Here is a 20,781-nt window from a genome sequence, read left to right as displayed (position 1 = left end):
TTCCTCAATGAATCATACCATTCATTCGATTGACCTCTTGCCACAAGATTTGTTGTCTTTGATTTCACCGAACTTCCTAAAGATGCCTTATTTCAAAGTTCATCAATAGGATAACACTATACACCGAGCCCATATCAAGAAAATCTTCTTTTCTACAACTCAATATAGTAAAAAGGTTATCATAGGATATTGGCGATGTATAAAGAAATGTAACCGCCTTATCTCCATCCTCCATTCTAATACTTCCAAGTTGACAAATGATTTTATTAATTCATTCAAGTGTTTCGATACTTTTGCATCATCTTTCATTCTCAATTAATACAATTTTCTTTTTAAGAAAATTTGGCCTGTAAGAGATTTTGTTTGATACAAACTTTTCAATTTTTCCTTTAAATGTTTCGACACTTTTATAACATCTTTTATTATCGAGGAATACAATTTTATTTTTAAAAAATTCGGTTTGTAAGAGATTTTGTTTGATACGAACTTTTCAAATTTTTTTCACAAATCTTTTGTCATATTTTCCCCAACAATACTAAACAATATTTTATTCGCTAAACGCAAGCAAATAGTGGCACTTGCCTTCATATTAAGTTATTCCCAATCATCATCAATAATATTTACCGATTTCTTATCTTTTCCAAGTAATGCCTTGTGTTACCCTTGATGTACCCGTAAATTTTGTATTTTTAATTTTCAAATTTTAAAATCATCTTTCTCATTAAACTTCTCCACCTCAAACTTATGAGTTGCTATTTTCTAAAAAATACTACATCACTTCCTTAGGCTCTAATACTACTTGTTGGCAAATCAGGATAACCCAAATCCTTACTTGATGTGGTGAGCTTCCCACAACAATGAATCCAACACCTAAGCGAAATACCCATAACCAATAATATGTGCAATGTATTTGAAAAATTATAGAAATAAGAAAAACTAGTAAAATTAGAAATCACCAATACACAATACAAGTTAAAACAGAAGACAACTACAATTTTACATGGTTCACCCAAAAGGAGCTACATCGATATGCAAGGTAAAGATGCATTCACTATCACAGTAAGAAATTAATAAGTTTGGAATAGATATTACCTCATAAGATGGAAAAAAAAACTCAAATAGATATTTCTTACTGCAATACCACTATCAAACGATTCATCTCTTTGTCACCGTCGACCAAGACCGTTGCCATGAAGAAATGCTGATGAAAAACCGGCCCAATACGAGGCTATGATGGTGCTAGAGGTTGTACAAAAACCCTAATTTTTATCCTCCAAACTTCTCTATACTTTTTCTTATATCTTCTCTCTCTCTACAAATGCATGGGCCACCATAAAAAGCCTTTCTTTTTGTGATGAAAATACCTGAAGAAATTTCAAATGGGGGTGATTTGTATTACCCTTCTAACAAATTGGACCATATCTTGAGTTCCTAAACGAAAATTTGAAGCTCTTTTAGAATCACGGCCAATAATTTTATGAAATAAATTGGATCTTGAGTTCTTAAGTACTTTGAATTGGATAGTTTTTAATTAATCTTAGGACATGCTTTTCGTATTTATATGAAGGGCTTACAAGTTTTTTCATAAAAAAATATCAATAGTACCCAAGAGATGAACTATTCAATATCTTTTGCAACATTAACAAAGAAAGAACTGGCACTCCTGACGCTCTTGTGAAACTAGCCTCCTCATGATCTCCTCTTTCTCTCTCCTTCCCCTCTTTCTTCTCTTTTTATTTTTCTGTTGTCACGTAATTTCTCATTTTTTCAATGAAATTACGGTTAATGATAAAAATAAATAAAATAAATTTCAACAATGTTTTTTATTCGGAATAGTTGTATAAGACATCAACATTAAAAAATCAAACTAAGATGTACCTCCAAATCTTACCAAATATGCAGTTTGGGTGCTAAAACATGCGATAGCTGAAAAGTCCGGACTATTTTTACCTTTAATTATCAAATTTTAAGCTCTAAAAATGGTGTGGGTTGAGTAGATATATAAACATTTAAAAATCTTAAAATTGACGATCTAAATAATGTGGTAGAAGATTAAAAATTGAAATCCTTTACTCTCATAGCCACACATCTTGAAGTAGAGATGATAAATTGTAGTGTCTTAAGTATTGGAACAACCTCTCCAAGTGGGTTTTTGAGATCTGCATTACTTCCATTATATAAGGGAAAAGTTTATATAGAGTTGAGCCTCTAAACAAATCAAATTTGAGCCTACCTCAAAACTTTCACTAGAAGATGTTGTTTTGTTGCCCAAATATCCTCAAATTAATAATCTTGACATCAAGATGTATGGACATGAGAAAGAAATGGATTTCAAGTTATGGAAATAGTGTATTTTATAATGCGTTTTTGGACCGTCAATTTTCAAGTTTTCATAGATATATCAATCTACAATATTTTTGAAGCTTTAAACTTTATAAATAAAGATGAAAATATGTTTGAAGGCTATTACAAAGATTTCCAGTATTGAAACCACATTTCTCGACGCCATTTGAAGGTAGGCTCTGATTTGATTGTTTAGAGCCTAGGCTCTATACAAACCGCATCCATTATATAAGTTTGACGATTTATATAAACTTTTTCATCTCTTGTTTAGTTTAAAATATCTCATCGATGGACACATAATAATAGTTTAGAAAACTTGAAATCAATATATTTTTAGAGCTCTAAAAATAGACCATATTGTGTAGATCTATAATCACTTAAAAATCTTGAAAAAAGATTAGTCCAAATAATGCACTAAAAGATGCACTATTTTCTAGATTTGAAATCAATTTATTTTTACATTCACATACCTTGAGGTCAAGATGATTGATTGGAGGGTTGTTTTGTAGCATCAAAGCATCTATATACACTTTTTTTCTATAATGAATAAACGATAGGGTTTAGCGTCTGCAACCTTAAACAAGCCAATTAAGGTGCACCTCAAAATTTTGTCATAACATGTAATTTTGGTGTAAAAAATTATTAGAATTATATCAAAATCTATTTTCATATCTAATTATAAAATTAAAAATTTAAAAAATAGTTAAAATCAAGTGGATTTATAGCCATATGAAAATCTTGAAAATGGACGGTCTAGATGATGTGTTGCAAGATGCACTATTTCTAGGATTCAAAATATTTTTTTTTATATTTATGTATCTGGATGTCGAGATGATCAATTAGAAGGTTTTCCAACATTAAAACAATCTTTCCCAATGGATTTTTGAAGTGCATCTTGATTCTACATTTTCAACGTCTTATATAGACTTTGTCCTAACGGAAATGCTCTTGCCGGATCATAGAATCTTTTGCTTAAAAACCAACCCAAATCTAAATTTCGAAGACGGAGCGGGAACTGCTTCGCATTCAAATCCTGACAGTGACATCATCGCCTCACATTTCCCCCCTCGCTGATCAACGGGGACTTAGAGAGAGAGCGAGACATGGGATAGAGAGAGAGAGAGAGAGAGGGTGTTTTTGCTTTTGTTCTTTAGAGAGAGAGAGGGTGTTTTTGCTTTTGTTCTTTAGAGAGAGAGAGAGAGAGAGAGAGAGAGAGAGAGAGGGGGAGGGGGTGTATTTGCTTTGGTTTGTAGAGAGAGGGTGCTTTTGATTGAGCTTTCAAGAGAGATTCTTCTTTAGCGTTCTAGAGAGAGAGAGAGAGGAGAGAGAGAGAATGGGGCAGAGGACACCAGTGAGCGCTAGGCTTCAATTTACACCTCCATCTCGGCTTCTTGGCTCGAATGATGACGAGCTCGAGAGAGCTCAAGCTAGGGCAGAACGCCTTCTCGCCAGTAGGAGGAAGTCTTTTGTGGGGCGCCCTGATTTCAACTCTGCTCATTTCCACGGTGATGATGACCTCCTCGACAAAGACCAGATCCTGCAACTCTTCAACAATTGCATCAAACTTGCAAGCGAGAATGTAAAATTAGGGTTTTTCGTTTTGCCCCCATTTCTTCCGAAATTCTGATGATCTCTTTGGCTCTTTTTATCTTTCTGTTTCTGTTTTAGCTGTCTCCTCTCACTTGAGGCGATTTGGATTTTTCCGTCCACCCCATTTCTTCTCACTGCTACTCTCTCTCTCTCTCTATGTCTGTTTCTATGTCTATCTCCCCTCTATTGATTCAATCATATCCTTTTTCCTCTTACTGCATTTATCCATCCGACTGTATTTTGCTCTCTTTCTTTCCTCAATTGGAACAACTGCGTTTTTATTTCTCTGACCACAATTCTCTGAACGTTTCTCTTTTCTCTCTCTACCAGAAAATTAACCAGAAGAACACATGGGAGCTCAGCCTCATCGATCATCTCAGCGACATTATAAAGGTTGAGGATGATGATGCTGAGACCAATTTCCAGAAGGTTAGGTCGAATGACTTTCTATATTGCTTTCCTTTTACTGAATTACTCCTAAATTTTTCTCTGTCATTTGTTGGTCCTTTTAAGGCAAGTGGTTTTGTTTGATGGTTCAGGCAAGCTGCACACTTGAAGCAGGGGTAAAGATCTATTCCTTGAGGGTTGATTCAGTTCATTCTGAGGCTTACAAGGTCCTTGGTGGAATCAACCGAGCAGGTCGAGAAGATAATGATTCAGGTAAGATTTTTAAGCTCTATTACTATATGCTTAATCGTCCTGCATTAGTGGCTTCTGATTTGAGGAATTACAGTAGGCAAGTGTTTTTGGTTATTATTGAGGTTATCTCCTAGAACTCTGTAACTTTTCCGTTTATTTTTATGACAATTTAAACTCCGGAATTTGTTGGCTGTTGAGTTTTATTATCATTGGTTTCCGAAGTTTCTTCTTTATTTCTCATTACCAATGTTATATGGTTTCTTAATTTTTCTTTGGAGTTAGACTATTTGGACATTGAGCTAGTTATATTTTGTTTACTACTACTTGCATTTGCTGCTTGTATGATAATGCCAATGTACAATATGATGTAAGGAGAACCCGATGCATTTGCTGGAACTAAAGGCTATTTTCTTTGTTCTCTTTTGTCTAAGAGTTGGATATTTAATATTCTAACCAATGTTCAAAAGCTCGGTGAATCTGACTTTGACTCACCCAAGTTACTTGGAATTGGCAGCCGGTTCATAAGCCAAACATGGAATGATCAGAGGCTGCTCTGAGTCTGATCTGAGTTTGACCAAGTCTAACCGAATCTTCTTGAGTCTTAAAAAATTCCCTCTCTTCAAAAGGTACTTAAAAAGATGGGTCTCGTTGAGCTTACTAGGGACCGCTTGAGTCACTGACTCGCTCAGCTCTTGCAGGGTTCTGATCCATGTTCTGTTTTTTAAAACCTGATTCTAATCAGTTTTGGAAAGGTTGGAACTGGGTCTGGACTTTAGCAGGGCCTGGTAACCCAACTACTACAACCCCATGGAAGTAGTCATTCACATGCAAGCTGGAAATGGTTGAAACCCACTCTCTAGCTTTTTAGAGTAGGGTTGAAGAATAGCTTATTCTCCCCTAATAAAATGCACATTCATGTGGTTGTTTCGTATCATTGTACATCTGGGGTAATGTTGTCATTTTGTACTCCATTTTGTTACTTGGCTCTTGCACCCATGCTAAATATCGGGAAGCTACTCTTGCTTTCATCTTCTTTTCTTTACAGGATCTCAATGTGCTTGTTTAGGAGCGCTAAGCATGAATGGAGGGCTATTATCTTCCTCCGCATGTAGTCTATGTGCATATTACCTAAGGGTCAGTTTTGATGGATGCTTAATGTGATTTTTACTATTATATTGCATAGGAATACTGCTAAAACTCGTTTGTATCCATAGTAAGCCACTTGTGTAGAACATGCTGCCAAATAGTGGGTATTTGATAATAGCCTGATGACGAAAAAAATATTACTTGGGCGAGTCCCAGTTGACTTGCCAAGTTTGGGCCGTGTTGTCGCAAAAAAGGTGAATTTTTTTGGGAAAAATCCCAAAAGAAGGGGAATACAAAAAAGCTATGAAATTAATAAAGTTGACCTTTGACAAATAAAGCATGGAAAAGATGGAAAACCGATGTTTCTTGATGAAATGGTAATCTGTACTTGCTGAAATTAACTATTAGTCCAATCTAATGTACCGTAATTTAAAATTTTCTACCATCCTAATAGAAACAAAAATGTAAAATTTCTCTCTTATTAATGAAAAATTTCACTATTGACATTAAAAAACCCAACATTATAAAAACATAATATTTTTCTCTTATAAATGTAAAAACTTATTTTGTGTAAAAGAAAGTTGGATAAAAGAAACTTGATTCTTACGCATTTTTTGCTCTAGATTGCAACAAAGATCTATCAACAAGAGTAAATGCTAGATCAAATTCTATTTTTAAATAATAAATCAATCTTATTAATTTGGAATGAGAAAAAAGAAGAAACAAACCCAAATTTTTACATAAATCTCCTGGCTCCGAGATCTCTGTGCTCGATGCCGAACATTGTCACGTTTTCTTAAGACTACTCCAATAAAAACACTGAACCAATTTTGGGTTTGGAGTCCAATTCTAAGCGATTTGGGCTCTTGAATTTTTTGGAGGGAATAGTAAATCCAAAAATTGAAATCTCTAAAGTTCAAAACTTTTGTGTTTTTGTGGTGGTCATGATTGGATAGAGATCCTAAAAATAGGCATATGGATGAAATTTCATTGAAGGCTGACCACCCATTGTGAAGAAATCACAAGTTTTTATATCAGGCACCTGAATCTTTGGTCTCTCAAATTTGTGAGATTTGTTGTTTTTTCCTCAAATCTAGTTGATCTAATCGATAAGTGGATATTTGGGCTCAATCAGCGCTCCCGTTAGCACACGGACAAAAAATGGTGGAGAATGGGCAGCGGATTTCTGCTCCCTTTTAAGTTGTTTTTGAACAGTACTTGGGCAAGTACTGTGCTGACTTGCACAGGTTATGTAAAACTTTGGGGAGTCTTCCAGAGTTTTTCAGTACTCGGGCGTGTTTGTACATTTTTTTTTATAAATATACACCCTCGCCCCCCCCCCCCCCCTTCCTCCCGCCCCCCCCTTCCCCCAAGTTTCAGAGGGTTTTGGTTTCAGCAGAGTGTGGAGCCTGAGTAACTTGGGAGTGGCTGAGTTGGTCTCATGTAGTTGTAAAACACTGGTAGAAGGAGAATATCACAGGCCATGATTCCCATACTGCCCCAAAAACTTTCCCATATCTGCTTTGGATAAACTTGAAATTCTAGACTTCAGTCTGAAATTTTTTTGCCAATTGGTTTGGATGCTTTGTGATAAGATTTGTGTTTTTCCTGGCCGGTCTTGAATATGTAACATGTATGTAGCCTTATTTTTGTCGAACCATAATTGTTCCATGTCTCTGAATTTCATGTAGTAGATGCATTTACCTGAGGCCTCTAATGTACGAGTTTTCCACACTCACATTTAATGATGGCCTTTCACAAACGATTCTACCCATAAACATCCTGTTGCTGATTAAGATAATGCCATTTGTGGTTTTGTAAATGTTCTGATTCTCATTTGTTATATAGGGCGTGTTGTTCAGGATGATGATATTGATGCTGGTCAGGAAGGTGCTGCTTATAAGAAGGAGCCCGAGAAGAAGGTGGAGTTTTTATTCTACTTCTGCAAATAATCTTTGTTTTCTGTTCTCAGCTAATGACATGTGTAATGTGCAGTCATCACCATTATCGACATTGGAGTCATCCTTTGAGGCCCTTAACATAAAGAAATTCGATGGTATATCAATGCACGCGATATTGCATAAATTTTATGGGATCATATACCATAATATCAAATAAATTTCATGGGGAGTTATACCGTAATCCCATGGAAAATGTTTTGCATAGTCCATTGGCCTACAGCATACTTTCCCAAAATTCATTTTTTGTATTGTGTTTTGAAAATCCACTTATTCTTTTCCTCTATATTTTCAGTGGCATTCACTGTTGATCCCTTGTATCATCAAACCTCTGCACAATTTGATGAAGGGGGTGCCAAGGGTCTTCTGCTGAACAATCTTGGAGTATATGGTGGTTGCCGTGTTGTGTTTGATTCATCTGAAGCCCCAGGAAAGAACATGTCATGTGCTACACAAAGCCAAAACTCCGATGTCATTGACATATCTTTTGCAAGAGGTGTCTATTTAATCATTGTTTTTATATTTCAAGTACTTTTACTTTTGATGCCTTCTACTATTAGCGGTAATCCCATCTAACTCTCATGGAAAAGTACGTTAAACTCCAATGGACAATGGAAAACCATAGCCCACTTGGTGTCATCACCAAGCATCAAAATACCACCAGAGCAGGAAATGATGCAAATGGTTGGTCCTGCTCTCTCGCCATCACCATCCATCATTTAGTTGTACGGTGATGATAAGAATGAACTAAGATTACTGTGGTCCATTGGGTTATAATAGTTTTTCTGTGACCACATATTTGTTTCCTTCTGCAGAGTACATTGAGCAGATGATGATGGACTGGCCTGCCAAAAATGAAATCTCTCCAACCCTTAATGAGATTATCAAGCTTTTCGATGAACATAATCAAAGACCTGGGAATTACTTTCCTACAACCGAGAAAGCTATGGGGCATGAGTTTTATCTCGCTGAAAATGTTGATGAGTACGACGATGATGGGTTCAACAATCATGAGCCTTTGAACTTTGACAATGATGACCAGGCCAGTGTAGTTGATGATGTCTTGGCCTCCATGGGTTCAAACATAGAGAGTTATAATCAGGTATTTTGTGGGATGCATATTGTTTGCTTGGTCCAGTTTCATTCTCTCAACTTTTTTCTGTTTTTCCTGCAGGATGCTTTTGGTGATCCTTATGTGCTCCATGAAGCTGATAATGAAGAAACAAGTGAGAGAACAGCTGAATTTTTGCTCCCAGGCTTGGGATTTCTTTCAAAATCAAACGCTTGGGCTGGTCCTGATCATTGGAAATTTAGGAAAGTGAAAGGTAGAAATTCGGTAAACGATGATCCTCAATTGGATTGATTATTTGGTATGCTTATGCAGATAAGTGTTCTGGTGTGCCCTTTGATTTAGGTTCAGAGGAGGTTCTGGATTCTTCAAACAATCCCCTGATGGAAACAAAGCGGCCAAAGAACAAAAAGCAAGAACCCTCTTTTATTGATTTCACAAAGTCTTTTGAGTTGGAGAGACTAGATTATTTTAATCCTCCTAAAAATCTAAAGACATTATTATTGCCTGGTAATAATGCTCCTTGCAACAGCACTCTTCCAGAGGATTGTCACTATCAACCTGAGAATCTAGTTAAATTGTTTCTGCTTCCATGCGTCATGGTAAATATTGCCACTAGGGTGTAAATCCTGGCCTGGTATTTCCTTTTGCGTTGGAATATTATATGTTTGTTTGTTTGTTTTGTGCTGATGAATAAATACTTCTGTTGTCTTGTAGTGCATTGGAAAGAAAAGAAAAAAAACCTTTGGTAAGCTATTACCATTCCCTCTTCTCCTAGATGTACATTCACTGCATGGCTTAAAATTTAACTTTCATGGCATTTTTGTCATTATTTATTGAAATGAGTTTGTTTTACCTAAGTCATAAATGAACCTTATTGTTTATCCAATTGTGATCCATATGTTTCCCGGAACTTATGAAAGTTCACTTTTTCTTCATTTTAGTTTATTTGTTTGGTTATTACGATTATTGATATTGATACAGTCGATATAACATTCAATGCATATGAACCTCGGTAACTTTGCAATGCTCATCAAAATGATGTATCATGATTTTTTCATTGCTAGCATTGTGTCCTAGTGTGGTAACCTGCCCTGCTAGATTTAACAATTCTCAGCTTAATTCCTAGCTGCTTTGTCTAGATGTTGTCTTTAATATCTTTTTTTCCTGATGAAATTCTTTCCCTGGAGACATGAACTCCTCTCTAGCTTTTACTGTTAGGTATGAACTAGTGCCATGAATAAGGGATCAACTTCAGTAGACCAAAATTCAAATGTGAAATTATGATAAGGTAAACAAAACAACACATTAATTGTCCATGATCCATGATCCTTTTTATTGACAACAAAATCAACAATGTGATAATCTCAAAAATTTGGATATTCTGTAACCAAGTCTGTTTGAAGATGATTGGGATATCTCTCAATCCTAGATATAGTATTTTCATCAACTTTGACTTTCCTTATTCAAGGACACACCAAACTAGCATGAGATTTACCAAACTAATATATTGATAGAAAGGAATTGGGCTTGGACTTGAGTGGTTAACAGCTGATGTTAAACTGTGCTACATCTCAAGTTTGATTCCTACCACTGAACTACTCTCTCACACACACACACATATATATAATAATAATTCTAGTAAGAAAATATTTGGATCGTTAGTTTCCATTGTTTTTAGATGGAACACCTACTTGCATCCATCTTTAAGATGGATGCTTTACACTTTTTGGACCGCATATGTAGCCATGCGGTCCAGCCCGCATGAGACAATTTTCCTATTTATATATATATATATATATGGGTGCAGTTGGCATACGGATGCCTCCGTAGCTGTAGAGGTAAGGTGCACCTTCAAATTTTATCATGGTATATAATTTTGATGTAAAATGTTCTTAGGATTATCCCAAAATCTATTTTTATATCTAATTATAAAATTTTAAATTTAAAAAATGGTTAAAATCAAGTAGATCTATATACATATGAAAATCTGGAAAATGGACGGTGTAGATAATATTTTGTAAAATGCACTATTTTTGAGACTTAAAATCGTTTTATTTTTCATGGTCATACATCTCGATGTCGAGATGATCAATCAAAGGGTTTTTCAACATTAAAACTAACTTTTCTGATGGATTTTTGAGGTGCATCCGTTGTTCTACATTATGAGGTTGCATCCTTATATAAACTTTTTCCTATATATATATATATATATATATAGGAAAAAGATGGGATTAGACCACTAGCTTATATGAACATATGAGCCCAACGGCCCAGATTGAATCTGGGCCGATCTGACGATCACGGATGTTTGGTAGTTCTTGAATTTTAGTCTTTTTTCTACAAATTCAAATCACTTGAAATTTTAGATGTGTGTTCTTCTCATCAAGGCGCACCTAATAAAAATATAAAAAAAATTATTCGCAAAAAATAAAATGACCAAAATACCCCTTGAATCTTTTCAGGGGTATTTTGGTCAATTTATTTCATGTAAAATATTTTTTTGATATTTTTTAAGATTTAACTATTTTTGATGAACACACACCTAAAATTTTAAGTGATTTGGATTTGTAGAAAAAAAACTAAAATTCAAACACTACTGGGCATCTGTGATCGTCAGATCGGCCTAGAATCAATCTGGGACGTTGGGCTCATATGTTCATATGAGCTAGTGGGCTAATCCCATCTTTTCCCATTTCCCATATATATATATATATATATATATATATATATATATATATATATATATATACACGTATGAGTTGATTCTACCAACGAAAAGGAATGGCTTCGATACTGGAGTAGATCGTATGCTTTCTAGATCCACATGCTCTTATGATTCTGAATTAGTCATTGCTTATTGAGTGACAAAATTTAATCGGCCTAGCCATGTGGATTATTTAGCTCATGATGGTTTCTCATTCTTTTCATGAATGAGCTAATAGTACCCAGCCAAGCAGCCTGATCCCATGGTCATTTTGATGCAATTTGTTTTGCTTGGTATTCATTGCTGATAGCCTGTTGTTTTTTTGTCTCCTTATATTCACAATGAGCTACACTCGTGCATATCAAGACTACCTATTCCAATACATCATCTTTTAAGAAAACTATTATGCATGGCCTAATAAAGCTAGAAGCACCTATTTTTTCTTTCTTTCGCTTTTGTTTCTTTTGTTCTGTGCATCACAGAATAGTCCTGTACTTTTGAGGTAAAAACTTGTTTTTATGGTGTGGATTATTGGCTTAAAGAACAAAGGATGCCATTATATGTACCATTATCTACTTGTCACATCTTGATTGTGGTGGGGAAACAATTCTCAGGTTGTTTGTTGCCCTTGGGGCAGTGTACATGTTGAAGGAAAATAAGCCAGAAACTAGTGTTAAACAAGCTGTTTTAACCTCTAATTTCACTTTTAAAGTGGACAATCCATCCAATACCCCCTTTAGAAAGTTCAAATAGACAGTTATAGAGAATTGCCTGATATTCCGTAATTTATCAAGCTTTTGAGGTTTTTATATCTGTGGTCTTTAATGGAAATAATATTTGGACATCTTGCTAAAAATTTTAACTCATCAGTGGTTGTTCAATGGATATGGAGCTCGTAATTCATTGTTTTTGTGGCAAATTACATTGCACTGGATGATCCAAGCTATCTATTTATGGTGATGCTTTTTTATATATAATCAGTTATGAGTCCTGCAGTTGGTGATTTAATGTGAAGTATTTAATTTGATTTATTGTGAAGTATTTAATTGGCCTATCTTTTATTTTTGATAGCTTTTACTGAAGACCTCAATACATTTGAATCGGTACCATCATGGGATGCAGCAAGTGACATTTCTTCTCACCATGACAATGAAAATATTCATAGCGATAATGAAGACTCAAGTGATCTAGTTTCTAAACCTCGGCAGGTTAGCTTTGGCTCATGTTTATGTCAGAATCTTTTTTGGATCTTGGGTTATTTAAAGTTTGCGATATTTTGGAGCTCATTTAGTAATGTTGTTTTTTTTTTTGCAAAAGTTTGCGCATAAGGATCAATCTCACCTGCTGTTGTTCTTAAACTGTTCAATCTCATCTGCTGTTAACCGTTCTTATTCCAGTATATACTCTATAGACCTATTATCATTTTGTTCATTTTTTTTAGATGATACACCTAAAGCATACGAAATACATATATCACATACGAAATACATATATCCAAACACATAGCAATTTTGTGCTTGCTTGCTCCTCATCTCATGTTTAAATGGTGCAAGTGGGGCTTACGGTATGGTAATTTTTGTTCATTCTTGGTGTACATCTTCTTATGGTCGGCTATGAAGATGTCCTAACAAATAACTGAGATCTAGTGCAGTGTTTCAAAAAGCGTTAGGCGGAACCTAGGCGGTCGGGGGGATCCAGGCCGCCCAGTGCCTAGGCGAGCGCTCAGGCGGGCTCCCAAAACCTCGGCGGCCCAGTAGAAAAATATTATTTTTTGGGTTTTCTCTTTTAAAAATAGCCTCTAATGGGTTTTAGGTTCATTTGAAACCTAAAACCCACATTTTTTGCCCATATAGTATTAAAAAAAATCCAAAAATACCCTCAAAGAGCCGCATTTCTGCCCCTAGGTGGGGCGCAAGCCCTAGGCGGGCGCCTAGGCATGTTCAGGTGGGCTCCTAGGGATATCCGCCTAGGCGGCCGCCCAGGCACTGGGTGATTCGCTTTTTGAAACAATGATCTAGTGACCCTCAATATATCTTTTTTTACGATTGCCACAAAATACACATGGAAATATAACTAACAATTTCAGAGGAACTTTGGTACTTGTGCTAAAAATGCAACCTCCTACTCAAGAAACCTCTCCCTAAATATAATTTTCCATTTTAATATTGTCAGTGAACGATAATTCAGCCGCCGCCTAGGCGGCTTTTCTCCAAATAGCCTAGTCATGGGCAAGGCGGCATGCTCTAGGCAGGTCCATCTAGGCGCTTACCTAGGCTCTCAAGGTGCTTGCCCAAGCAGCATAAAAGGCGGGTGTCTAAGCACTACCTTGACCTGCACCTTCATTTAGCTGCTTAATACCAAACCAAAAAAATTTACAATTTCAGTTTTAATTAATATATGGAAGGATTAGACTTTTTATGCCACTTGTTGAAAACACTTTTTGCATGTAACAATAACCATGTGTAGTTATATTAATTTATTAGTAAACCACAAAATGGTATTACTTTAGTTTTAATTAATATATGGAAAGATTAGACTTTTAATGCCACTTATTGAAACAACTTTTTGCAGGTAATAGTCAGTGTTTCAGAAAATGCCCATTTTATATTAAAAAAAACATAAAACCCATGATTTTGCCCATTTTATATTAAAAAAAACCAAAAGATGCCCTCAATGAGAGGCATTTCTGTCGGCACTGGGCGCATGCCTAGGCGGGCGCCTGGGGACCCACCTAATTTGGCCACCTTGTCCTGGGCAATGGGCCTAGGCCTTTTGGACCGCCTAGGTACTGGGCGGTTTGCTTTTTAAAACAATGGTAACAGTAACCATGAGTAATATTAATTTATTGGTAAACCAGAAAATAGAAGGATTGGCATTTTTGCATGTAACAGTAATCATGAGTAACTATATTAATTTATTGCACTCCTTTCGTCTATTGTAAATCAGTTTGATAAATGTCTTGAAGTGCAACTTAGGTTGGAAAAATCAGGAATCATCCAGGCCGCCTTTGTGTCGGGGTGTCCTTGACTGCCTAGGTGGCCCCATCTGCATTTTTGAACCATGAATCATTGTCAGAAAGACCGGGCGATCTAATTGCTAATCGCCCAGTTAGATCGGAACCAACTAGTGGCCGGTTTCGGTTTTGGGCGGTTTTGGTGATCGACCGGTATTTTTTAAAAAAATATATATAAATTCCTAGAAATAAAGAATTTGGTTTGTAATGCATTTTTTAATTCTTTACATTGTGGTAAATATTATAAATTGTTTTTGTCACTAATACTCACTTTAATTAAAAAATTGATTCGTTAAAATCTATTTTTTTCATTAATTTTCAACTTCATTTGAATGTGTTTGGTTTTAATCATTCTTTATCGGGAAAATTACAAAAAACCCTCAAAACTACACTTTCTATGCAACTTACCCCCAACCTAAATTTTTCTCTTACTTTTTTTCCCAAAATATACTTTCTATGCAAAAACCCCGTAACCAAATAAAAAATAAAAAAGTGCCTAAACTACCCTCCCTCACTTTTACCTTCCCCATGCCTCTCTCTCCTCTATCCCACCAAAATAGGGGGCTCCGTCACTGTGTAATTGCGTTCCGATAGTAGCGCTCCGGTACTGTGTAAAGTTCGGTCCGGCATTAAGGTTCTGGCACTGTGTAAAGTGCGGTCCGACAGTAAGGCTTCGACGCTGTGTAAAGTGCGGTCCGGCAATTGAAAAAGGCAATCCGGCAGTTGCAAAGGGTGGTCCGGCAGTTGCAAAGGGCAGTCCGGCAGTTACAAAGGGCGGTCTGACAGTTGTGAAGGGTGGTCCGGCAGTTGCAAAGGGTGGTCCGACAGTTGCAAAGGGTGGTCCGGCATTTGTGCGCTCCGACAATATGATGGGACGCTCTAGCAATGTGCTACTGGGTCCAAAAATCAACTTCAAATTTGTCCAAAATGATTTTTGTGTATGGGAAGGGCATTTCAGTCTAAAAAAATGAACTTTTTTCCTTAGGGGATGTTATTTGCATTGAAAGTTTGTTTTGGGGAAAAAAGTGAGAAAAAGTTAGGTTGAGGGTAAGTTGCATAGAAAGTGTGGTCTTGGGAATTATTTGTTATTTTCCCTTCTTTATATGCTTTTCATATTTTAGTAGTTTTTTTTTTGTATCTTTTTTATTCTTTCAACACTTTGTTGACCACCTTGGACTTGCCTGGTTAGAATGGTTGAATCAGTCGATTTACCGGTTCGGCCGGTTAAACTGCTTCGGGGCCTTGTCCGGTTAACCGTTTCGGTTCGATTTTGCGAACACTGCCTTGAATATTGTCCTAAAATTCTTTTGACAACTAAGATCTTTAATGTGCTTCTACTCAGTGTTTTAAAATTCATCAAGTCTGACTTGGATTCGTTAGGCACACGGGTTCGGAGGGCTCCCGACTTGTGGGGGCTCCAACCACTGTTGGAAAAGCCGGGTGATCTAACCGCTAACCGCTCAGTTAGATTTGAATCGGCTAGTGGCCGGTTCCGGTTTTGGACGGTTTTGGTGATAGACAAGTATTTAAAATAAATAAATAAAACATGCTTATAAATTTTCAGAAATAAGGAATTTGGTTTGTAATGTATTTTTTAATATTCTTTACATTATAGTAAAGATTAATAATTGTTTTGGTTATTAATACTCACTTTATTTCAAAAATCAATTCGTTAAAATCCATTTTTTTCATTAATTTTCAACTTCATTTGGATGTGTTTTGTTTTAATCATTCTTTATATGCTTTTCATATTTTAATAGATTTTTTTTTTGCATCATTTTATTTTTTCAACACTTTGTTGACCGCCCGGGACTTGCTTGGTTAGAACGGTTAAATATGCCGGTTTACCGGTTAGGCCGGTTAAACCGCTTCCAAGCCCATGTCCAGTTAATTGTTTCGCTTCGATTTTGCAAACACTGGCTCCTACTGTAGCACTACTAGATTGTACTGTTATTTTGGTTTATGGTATATCCGTTTTTTTTTTTTTTTTTCCTATTTTCTTGAGCGTTGGGAAGGAGCATTTTCCGGACACTTCCTGAGTCCTGGAGCACGTCCTGGTTTTACAGCTTCTATTACACTTATGACCTTGCATTTATCCTTCTTGCATTGCCTAATCCTTTTTGGCATATTATGTGTAGGAGTTTTTATAAAAGAAACTGTAAGGAAGTGCATTTTAAGAGGCAGAGTAGTGTATTTTCAATAATTTGAAACCAAATATCTGTACCTCCATGTAAATTTGTCTGGGGAAATCAATGACTTTGCCCCTGTGCTGAAACTGCATCGTTAGAAAAACAGTAAATAGTGAATCATGGGTATTGGGAATTCCCATATTTCAGCATTATTTTATAGCAAAATAACTAAGAAGTTGAAACATGGGTATTTGAAATACCTGAGCAGCCTTTGTTTTTTCATTGAAGTGGGTAAATCACCTGCAGCTCATGCATTTTTAAGAAAACTATTCAAGTGAAAATATGTCTTAGTAATAACCGTATTATTGTATTTATCCTTTAAAAGAATTTCATGTGTGCAATGCTAGCTGATTCGCTTGCCCAAGTTTCTGCTATCAGAATCAAACTAGTTAAGCCATGAAATATGGAAATGTTAGAAACCATATTTCACCAGATAACCATTTTATTAAAGGTGGTCGTTTTGGCAGAGGGATGATATTGTCTATTGCCCTTTTAATACATTTACCATGGAGGTCTAGATATTTGGTCTCAAAATGCCAGAAACCTGTATGCTACGTACTTCAAGTATGCATCTTCAATGGTTTTATTGTAAAAGTCCTTGTGTATGTGGAGAGTATATTATTTTTTCGCTTGATTTTCAGAATATTTTTGTTCTTCTCAATGGAAACATAAAACATTGATATTATTCCATCCACGTTAGAATTTTGTAATTTGTCTTCAAAGTTCGAATTTATCTTATATCATGGTCGTTTCTAGGTGAACAAAATTGAAGTCCAGTATGACAAGACTTCAAAACAAGTTGATGTTCATTCTTTGAAGGGGACGCTTTGGGAATGCCTTCAAAACTCTGTCGAAAAGATTGTGGTGGTAAGTAAATTATTGGTTATTCCAAACTTTAATGTTTTCTCAGTTCTCGTATGTTTGATTTACAATTGGCCTTTTCACTATCATTCACTATGGCATATTCTTTTGTTTGGGTGTGAACTCAACGTGAAAGTATGATGTCTTCTATGTATATTGGATTTGATGATTCCTCAAGGTGAATCAGTATATGAATTTTTTATTAGGTTGTAGTTTTATATATATCAAGGTATGCCAAATTAACTAGTAGTTTTTTCTTCCACCATAGAACATTATTCTGAGCTTCTATCATTTTTTAAAATTGTAGGGAAGCCAACTCTCTAAAATGGATTAAATTAGGTTTGCGTTTTAGGAACCTAGTGGATCAATAGGGTGTTGGGATTTTGAGAGGTTTCAATTGGTGGGAGGAAGTTTAGTAGGGGTATTGCATTCTAGGTTCGTGATGGATTCAAGATCAGATTCTAGGCTGATATATGGGTTAGAGACCCATCACATCTCTTCCAGGACTGGACCTTTTGGGCAATGCTTTTGAACTAATGTTTGTGTCGTGCCCCAGATTTTGTGAAGAACCTGAAGGATGGTGAGGTTGCTGATCTTAGCTGCCTTCTATGGAGTCTTACTGGATCTTTTTTATTTCAGAAATGGTTTTTTTTTTTTTTTTTTCTGATGAAAGAGGATGTTTGGACGGTCTTGGTGTCTTGGTCCCTTTTTATTTTCTTAGTTTCAGTTGATGCTGGCTCATTCCCTGCCCACTTCCTTTGGAATGTCGCTGCTCTGGCGAAGGATCTAAGTGTTTGGGTGGTTGGGTTGTTCGGATATGTTTCCTGGATAATCTTCAACATTAGGGCTTCTAGATCCCTTGCATTGGCATTATATATAATAATGTAAAAGGAGTATCGATCATCTCCTTACCCCTTCCAATTTTGCTAGGCCAGTTTGGAACGTTCAAAACACATTTGGAATTGATCGGGTTATGCATGACTGTGACTGCTTCATTGGTAGGTCAATCCTTGCATTGCACAACATGCTTCAGTAGATTAAAAGCCCCTTCACTTTCGTTTTTTGGAGGAGGTGGGTGTGTGTGCGTAGCTTCAAAAGAAACAGAATAGAGTTGTGTGTGTACACGTGCGTGTGCGCACGAGCGGCAATTAAGGTTGTGAGTGTGTGGGAATTTAAGGTTGTTAAAATAGAGAATCTCTATGATATTGGACAACACTAGCACTTATGGAACCCTTTGGTTTGGAATAGTATCAAGTCCCACTGTTTCTTAACTATATTGGACTTGGTATAATATATTCTGATGATATAAATAGTTATTTTCTGTTCGACTCTCTCTCTCTGGATGTTAAGTCCCTCTCGAAAGGAATTTATTATATATTGGAGATGATTGAGAAGCTCATGCCTAATGTGTGAGGCATTGGCAAAGTAGGCATTGAAATATGAATATTATCCTCACATTCACATATTCATTAGTATATGCTAGGATAATCACTTTGGTTTGCACATTAATTAATTGGTTATTTCCTGATTGTTGTTCCCTTTATTTTCTTTTAATTGAGAGACTGGATGCCTATTTAACTTGTTTTTCTTGATAGGGAAACAAGGCTGCATTATTATTCAGCCAGGTGCTGAGAACTTTGCCACAAGACTGCCCTGCAGCTGCACCTGAAGATATTTCCCCTCACCTATGTTTTATATGCTTGCTTCATTTGGCGAATGAGCATGGCTTAACAATTAAAGACTGTGCCACTTTAGATGAGCTCTACATCGAGATGCCTCCTCGAACTGAAAGCAGTGTAGGGGTTGAGGATGTTCATCTAACAAATAATCAAGCACTGACTTTATAGAGTATATGGGGCCCTGTATATCAATGACAAAGGGTGTTCATATTCCTAGCGAGTGCTAGTAATTCCTTTTTTGCTCGTCTCACCTTTCTTTCTGAGTGTATGATTTTGTGGTACATTGTATCTTCTTTATACCTTTCATTGGTTATGCAATTCTAGATTGTCGGCATTAATAGGAGATATGTACTTTATGCCATGTATCCTTATTTATGAATATTGCAAAATGAATTGATACGGAATGTGACTGCAATTTGGAGAAATTTTTCACTGTTAATTCATGGTGATCCTTCGATGGGATAAAAAGATCTATGCAATATTTGGAAAGTTTCAAATTCCTTCTCCTAATGGTTACTATTTGCACCTAAGCCTTCTCTTCAAATTTGAAAATAAAATCTGAGCGGGATAACTGTGCAGGAGGTGAGCAGCACACCAGGCAAGGGAATGTGAATGTATGTTTGGAGGGGTCTTCAACCTTTACGTGTTGAATAATCAATTTCAGGTTCGATCTTGGTGCATAAGCTGAAGCACCTACTCTAGAATCTATCTCAGAGATGAATTTTGGATCCGAAATTTTACGTGTCAATAATCTTGACCACCACGATCATTAATTTTAAAAAAAGGAGGAAATTTACAATTCCTCTAGCTTTTGGTGAGTTGCTTTGTCAAGATTTGGATTCTGATTTGGATTTATTTTAATAAATAGGAAAAGCCTGTAAGAATTTAAACTGGAGACCATCCTAAAACCACTTTTGTCAGAAAAGAGCAATACAGATTGCGAATCTCTCTCAACTACCAGTATAGCAACACTTAAAATAAAATAATACAACTAGTGTAGCATATTGTCAAACTTTCCAACATCACTTGCCAACTTGCTTAATTGATATTTTCAGTATGGGTTCGATTACTCCCTTAAACAAGAAACACATCTAAACGTGCTTTCAGTGGTTACAATACAAAATGGTACTCAATTTATAAAAAAGGTGCGGTTTGTATAAGGGTGAGGCCCTAAATAGCGGTGGCAACTGGACTTGGACCTGAAAATATAGTGCAGGATTGAGACTTGGACCCGACCAAAAAATTTAAAATATCTATGTATCTAGTTATATTAAGATATATTTTACATATTGGGACCCAAAAAATATTCCGGGACTCAAACCCAGACCTAGACCCGAATAGCCCTTGGGTCCCAGGTCAGGTCTGGGTCCATTGCCACCTTGACCCCTAAACAATCAAAGTAAGGTGTACCTTCAAATAGTGTCGAAAGATGTTGTTTTCGTTCTGGAAATCTTTATGATGGCTTGAAAATTTATTTTTATCTCTAATTATAAAATTTAAAGCTTTATAATTAGTGTAGATCGAGCAGATCTACAAACATTTGAAATTTTTGAAAATTGACGGTCTAGAAATGCTTTACAAAATGCACTATTTTCAAAACTTGAAATCTATTTTTTCTCATGTCCATACATCTTAAAGTTGAGACGA

General features: G+C 36.0%; 1 protein-coding gene across 1 annotated transcript; it reads left to right on the top strand.

The window, feature by feature from the left end:
- The first annotated feature begins 3,345 nt into the window (after nucleotides 1–3,345).
- EMB2795 (condensin complex subunit) lies at nucleotides 3,346–19,559 on the top strand. Its single transcript, XM_006838052.4, has 13 exons — nucleotides 3,346–3,922; nucleotides 4,264–4,362; nucleotides 4,473–4,593; nucleotides 7,507–7,580; nucleotides 7,654–7,714; nucleotides 7,912–8,112; nucleotides 8,432–8,718; nucleotides 8,791–8,941; nucleotides 9,031–9,287; nucleotides 9,403–9,433; nucleotides 12,464–12,600; nucleotides 17,351–17,461; nucleotides 19,051–19,559. The coding sequence occupies exons 1-13, from the start codon at nucleotides 3,677–3,679 to the stop codon at nucleotides 19,300–19,302; spliced, it is 2,028 nt and encodes a 675-aa protein (XP_006838115.1). The 5' UTR covers nucleotides 3,346–3,676; the 3' UTR covers nucleotides 19,303–19,559.
- The last annotated feature ends 1,222 nt before the right edge of the window (nucleotides 19,560–20,781 follow it).

Source organism: Amborella trichopoda, chromosome 13 (genome assembly GCF_054954075.1).
Source record: "Amborella trichopoda isolate Santa Cruz 75 chromosome 13, AtrichopodaSantaCruz75HAP2 v2.0, whole genome shotgun sequence".
In the NCBI taxonomy this organism is placed as follows: Eukaryota; Viridiplantae; Streptophyta; class Magnoliopsida; order Amborellales; family Amborellaceae; genus Amborella; species Amborella trichopoda.
The sequence above is the reverse complement of the archived record's forward strand: the minus strand, read 5'-3'. Positions and strand labels throughout refer to the sequence as shown.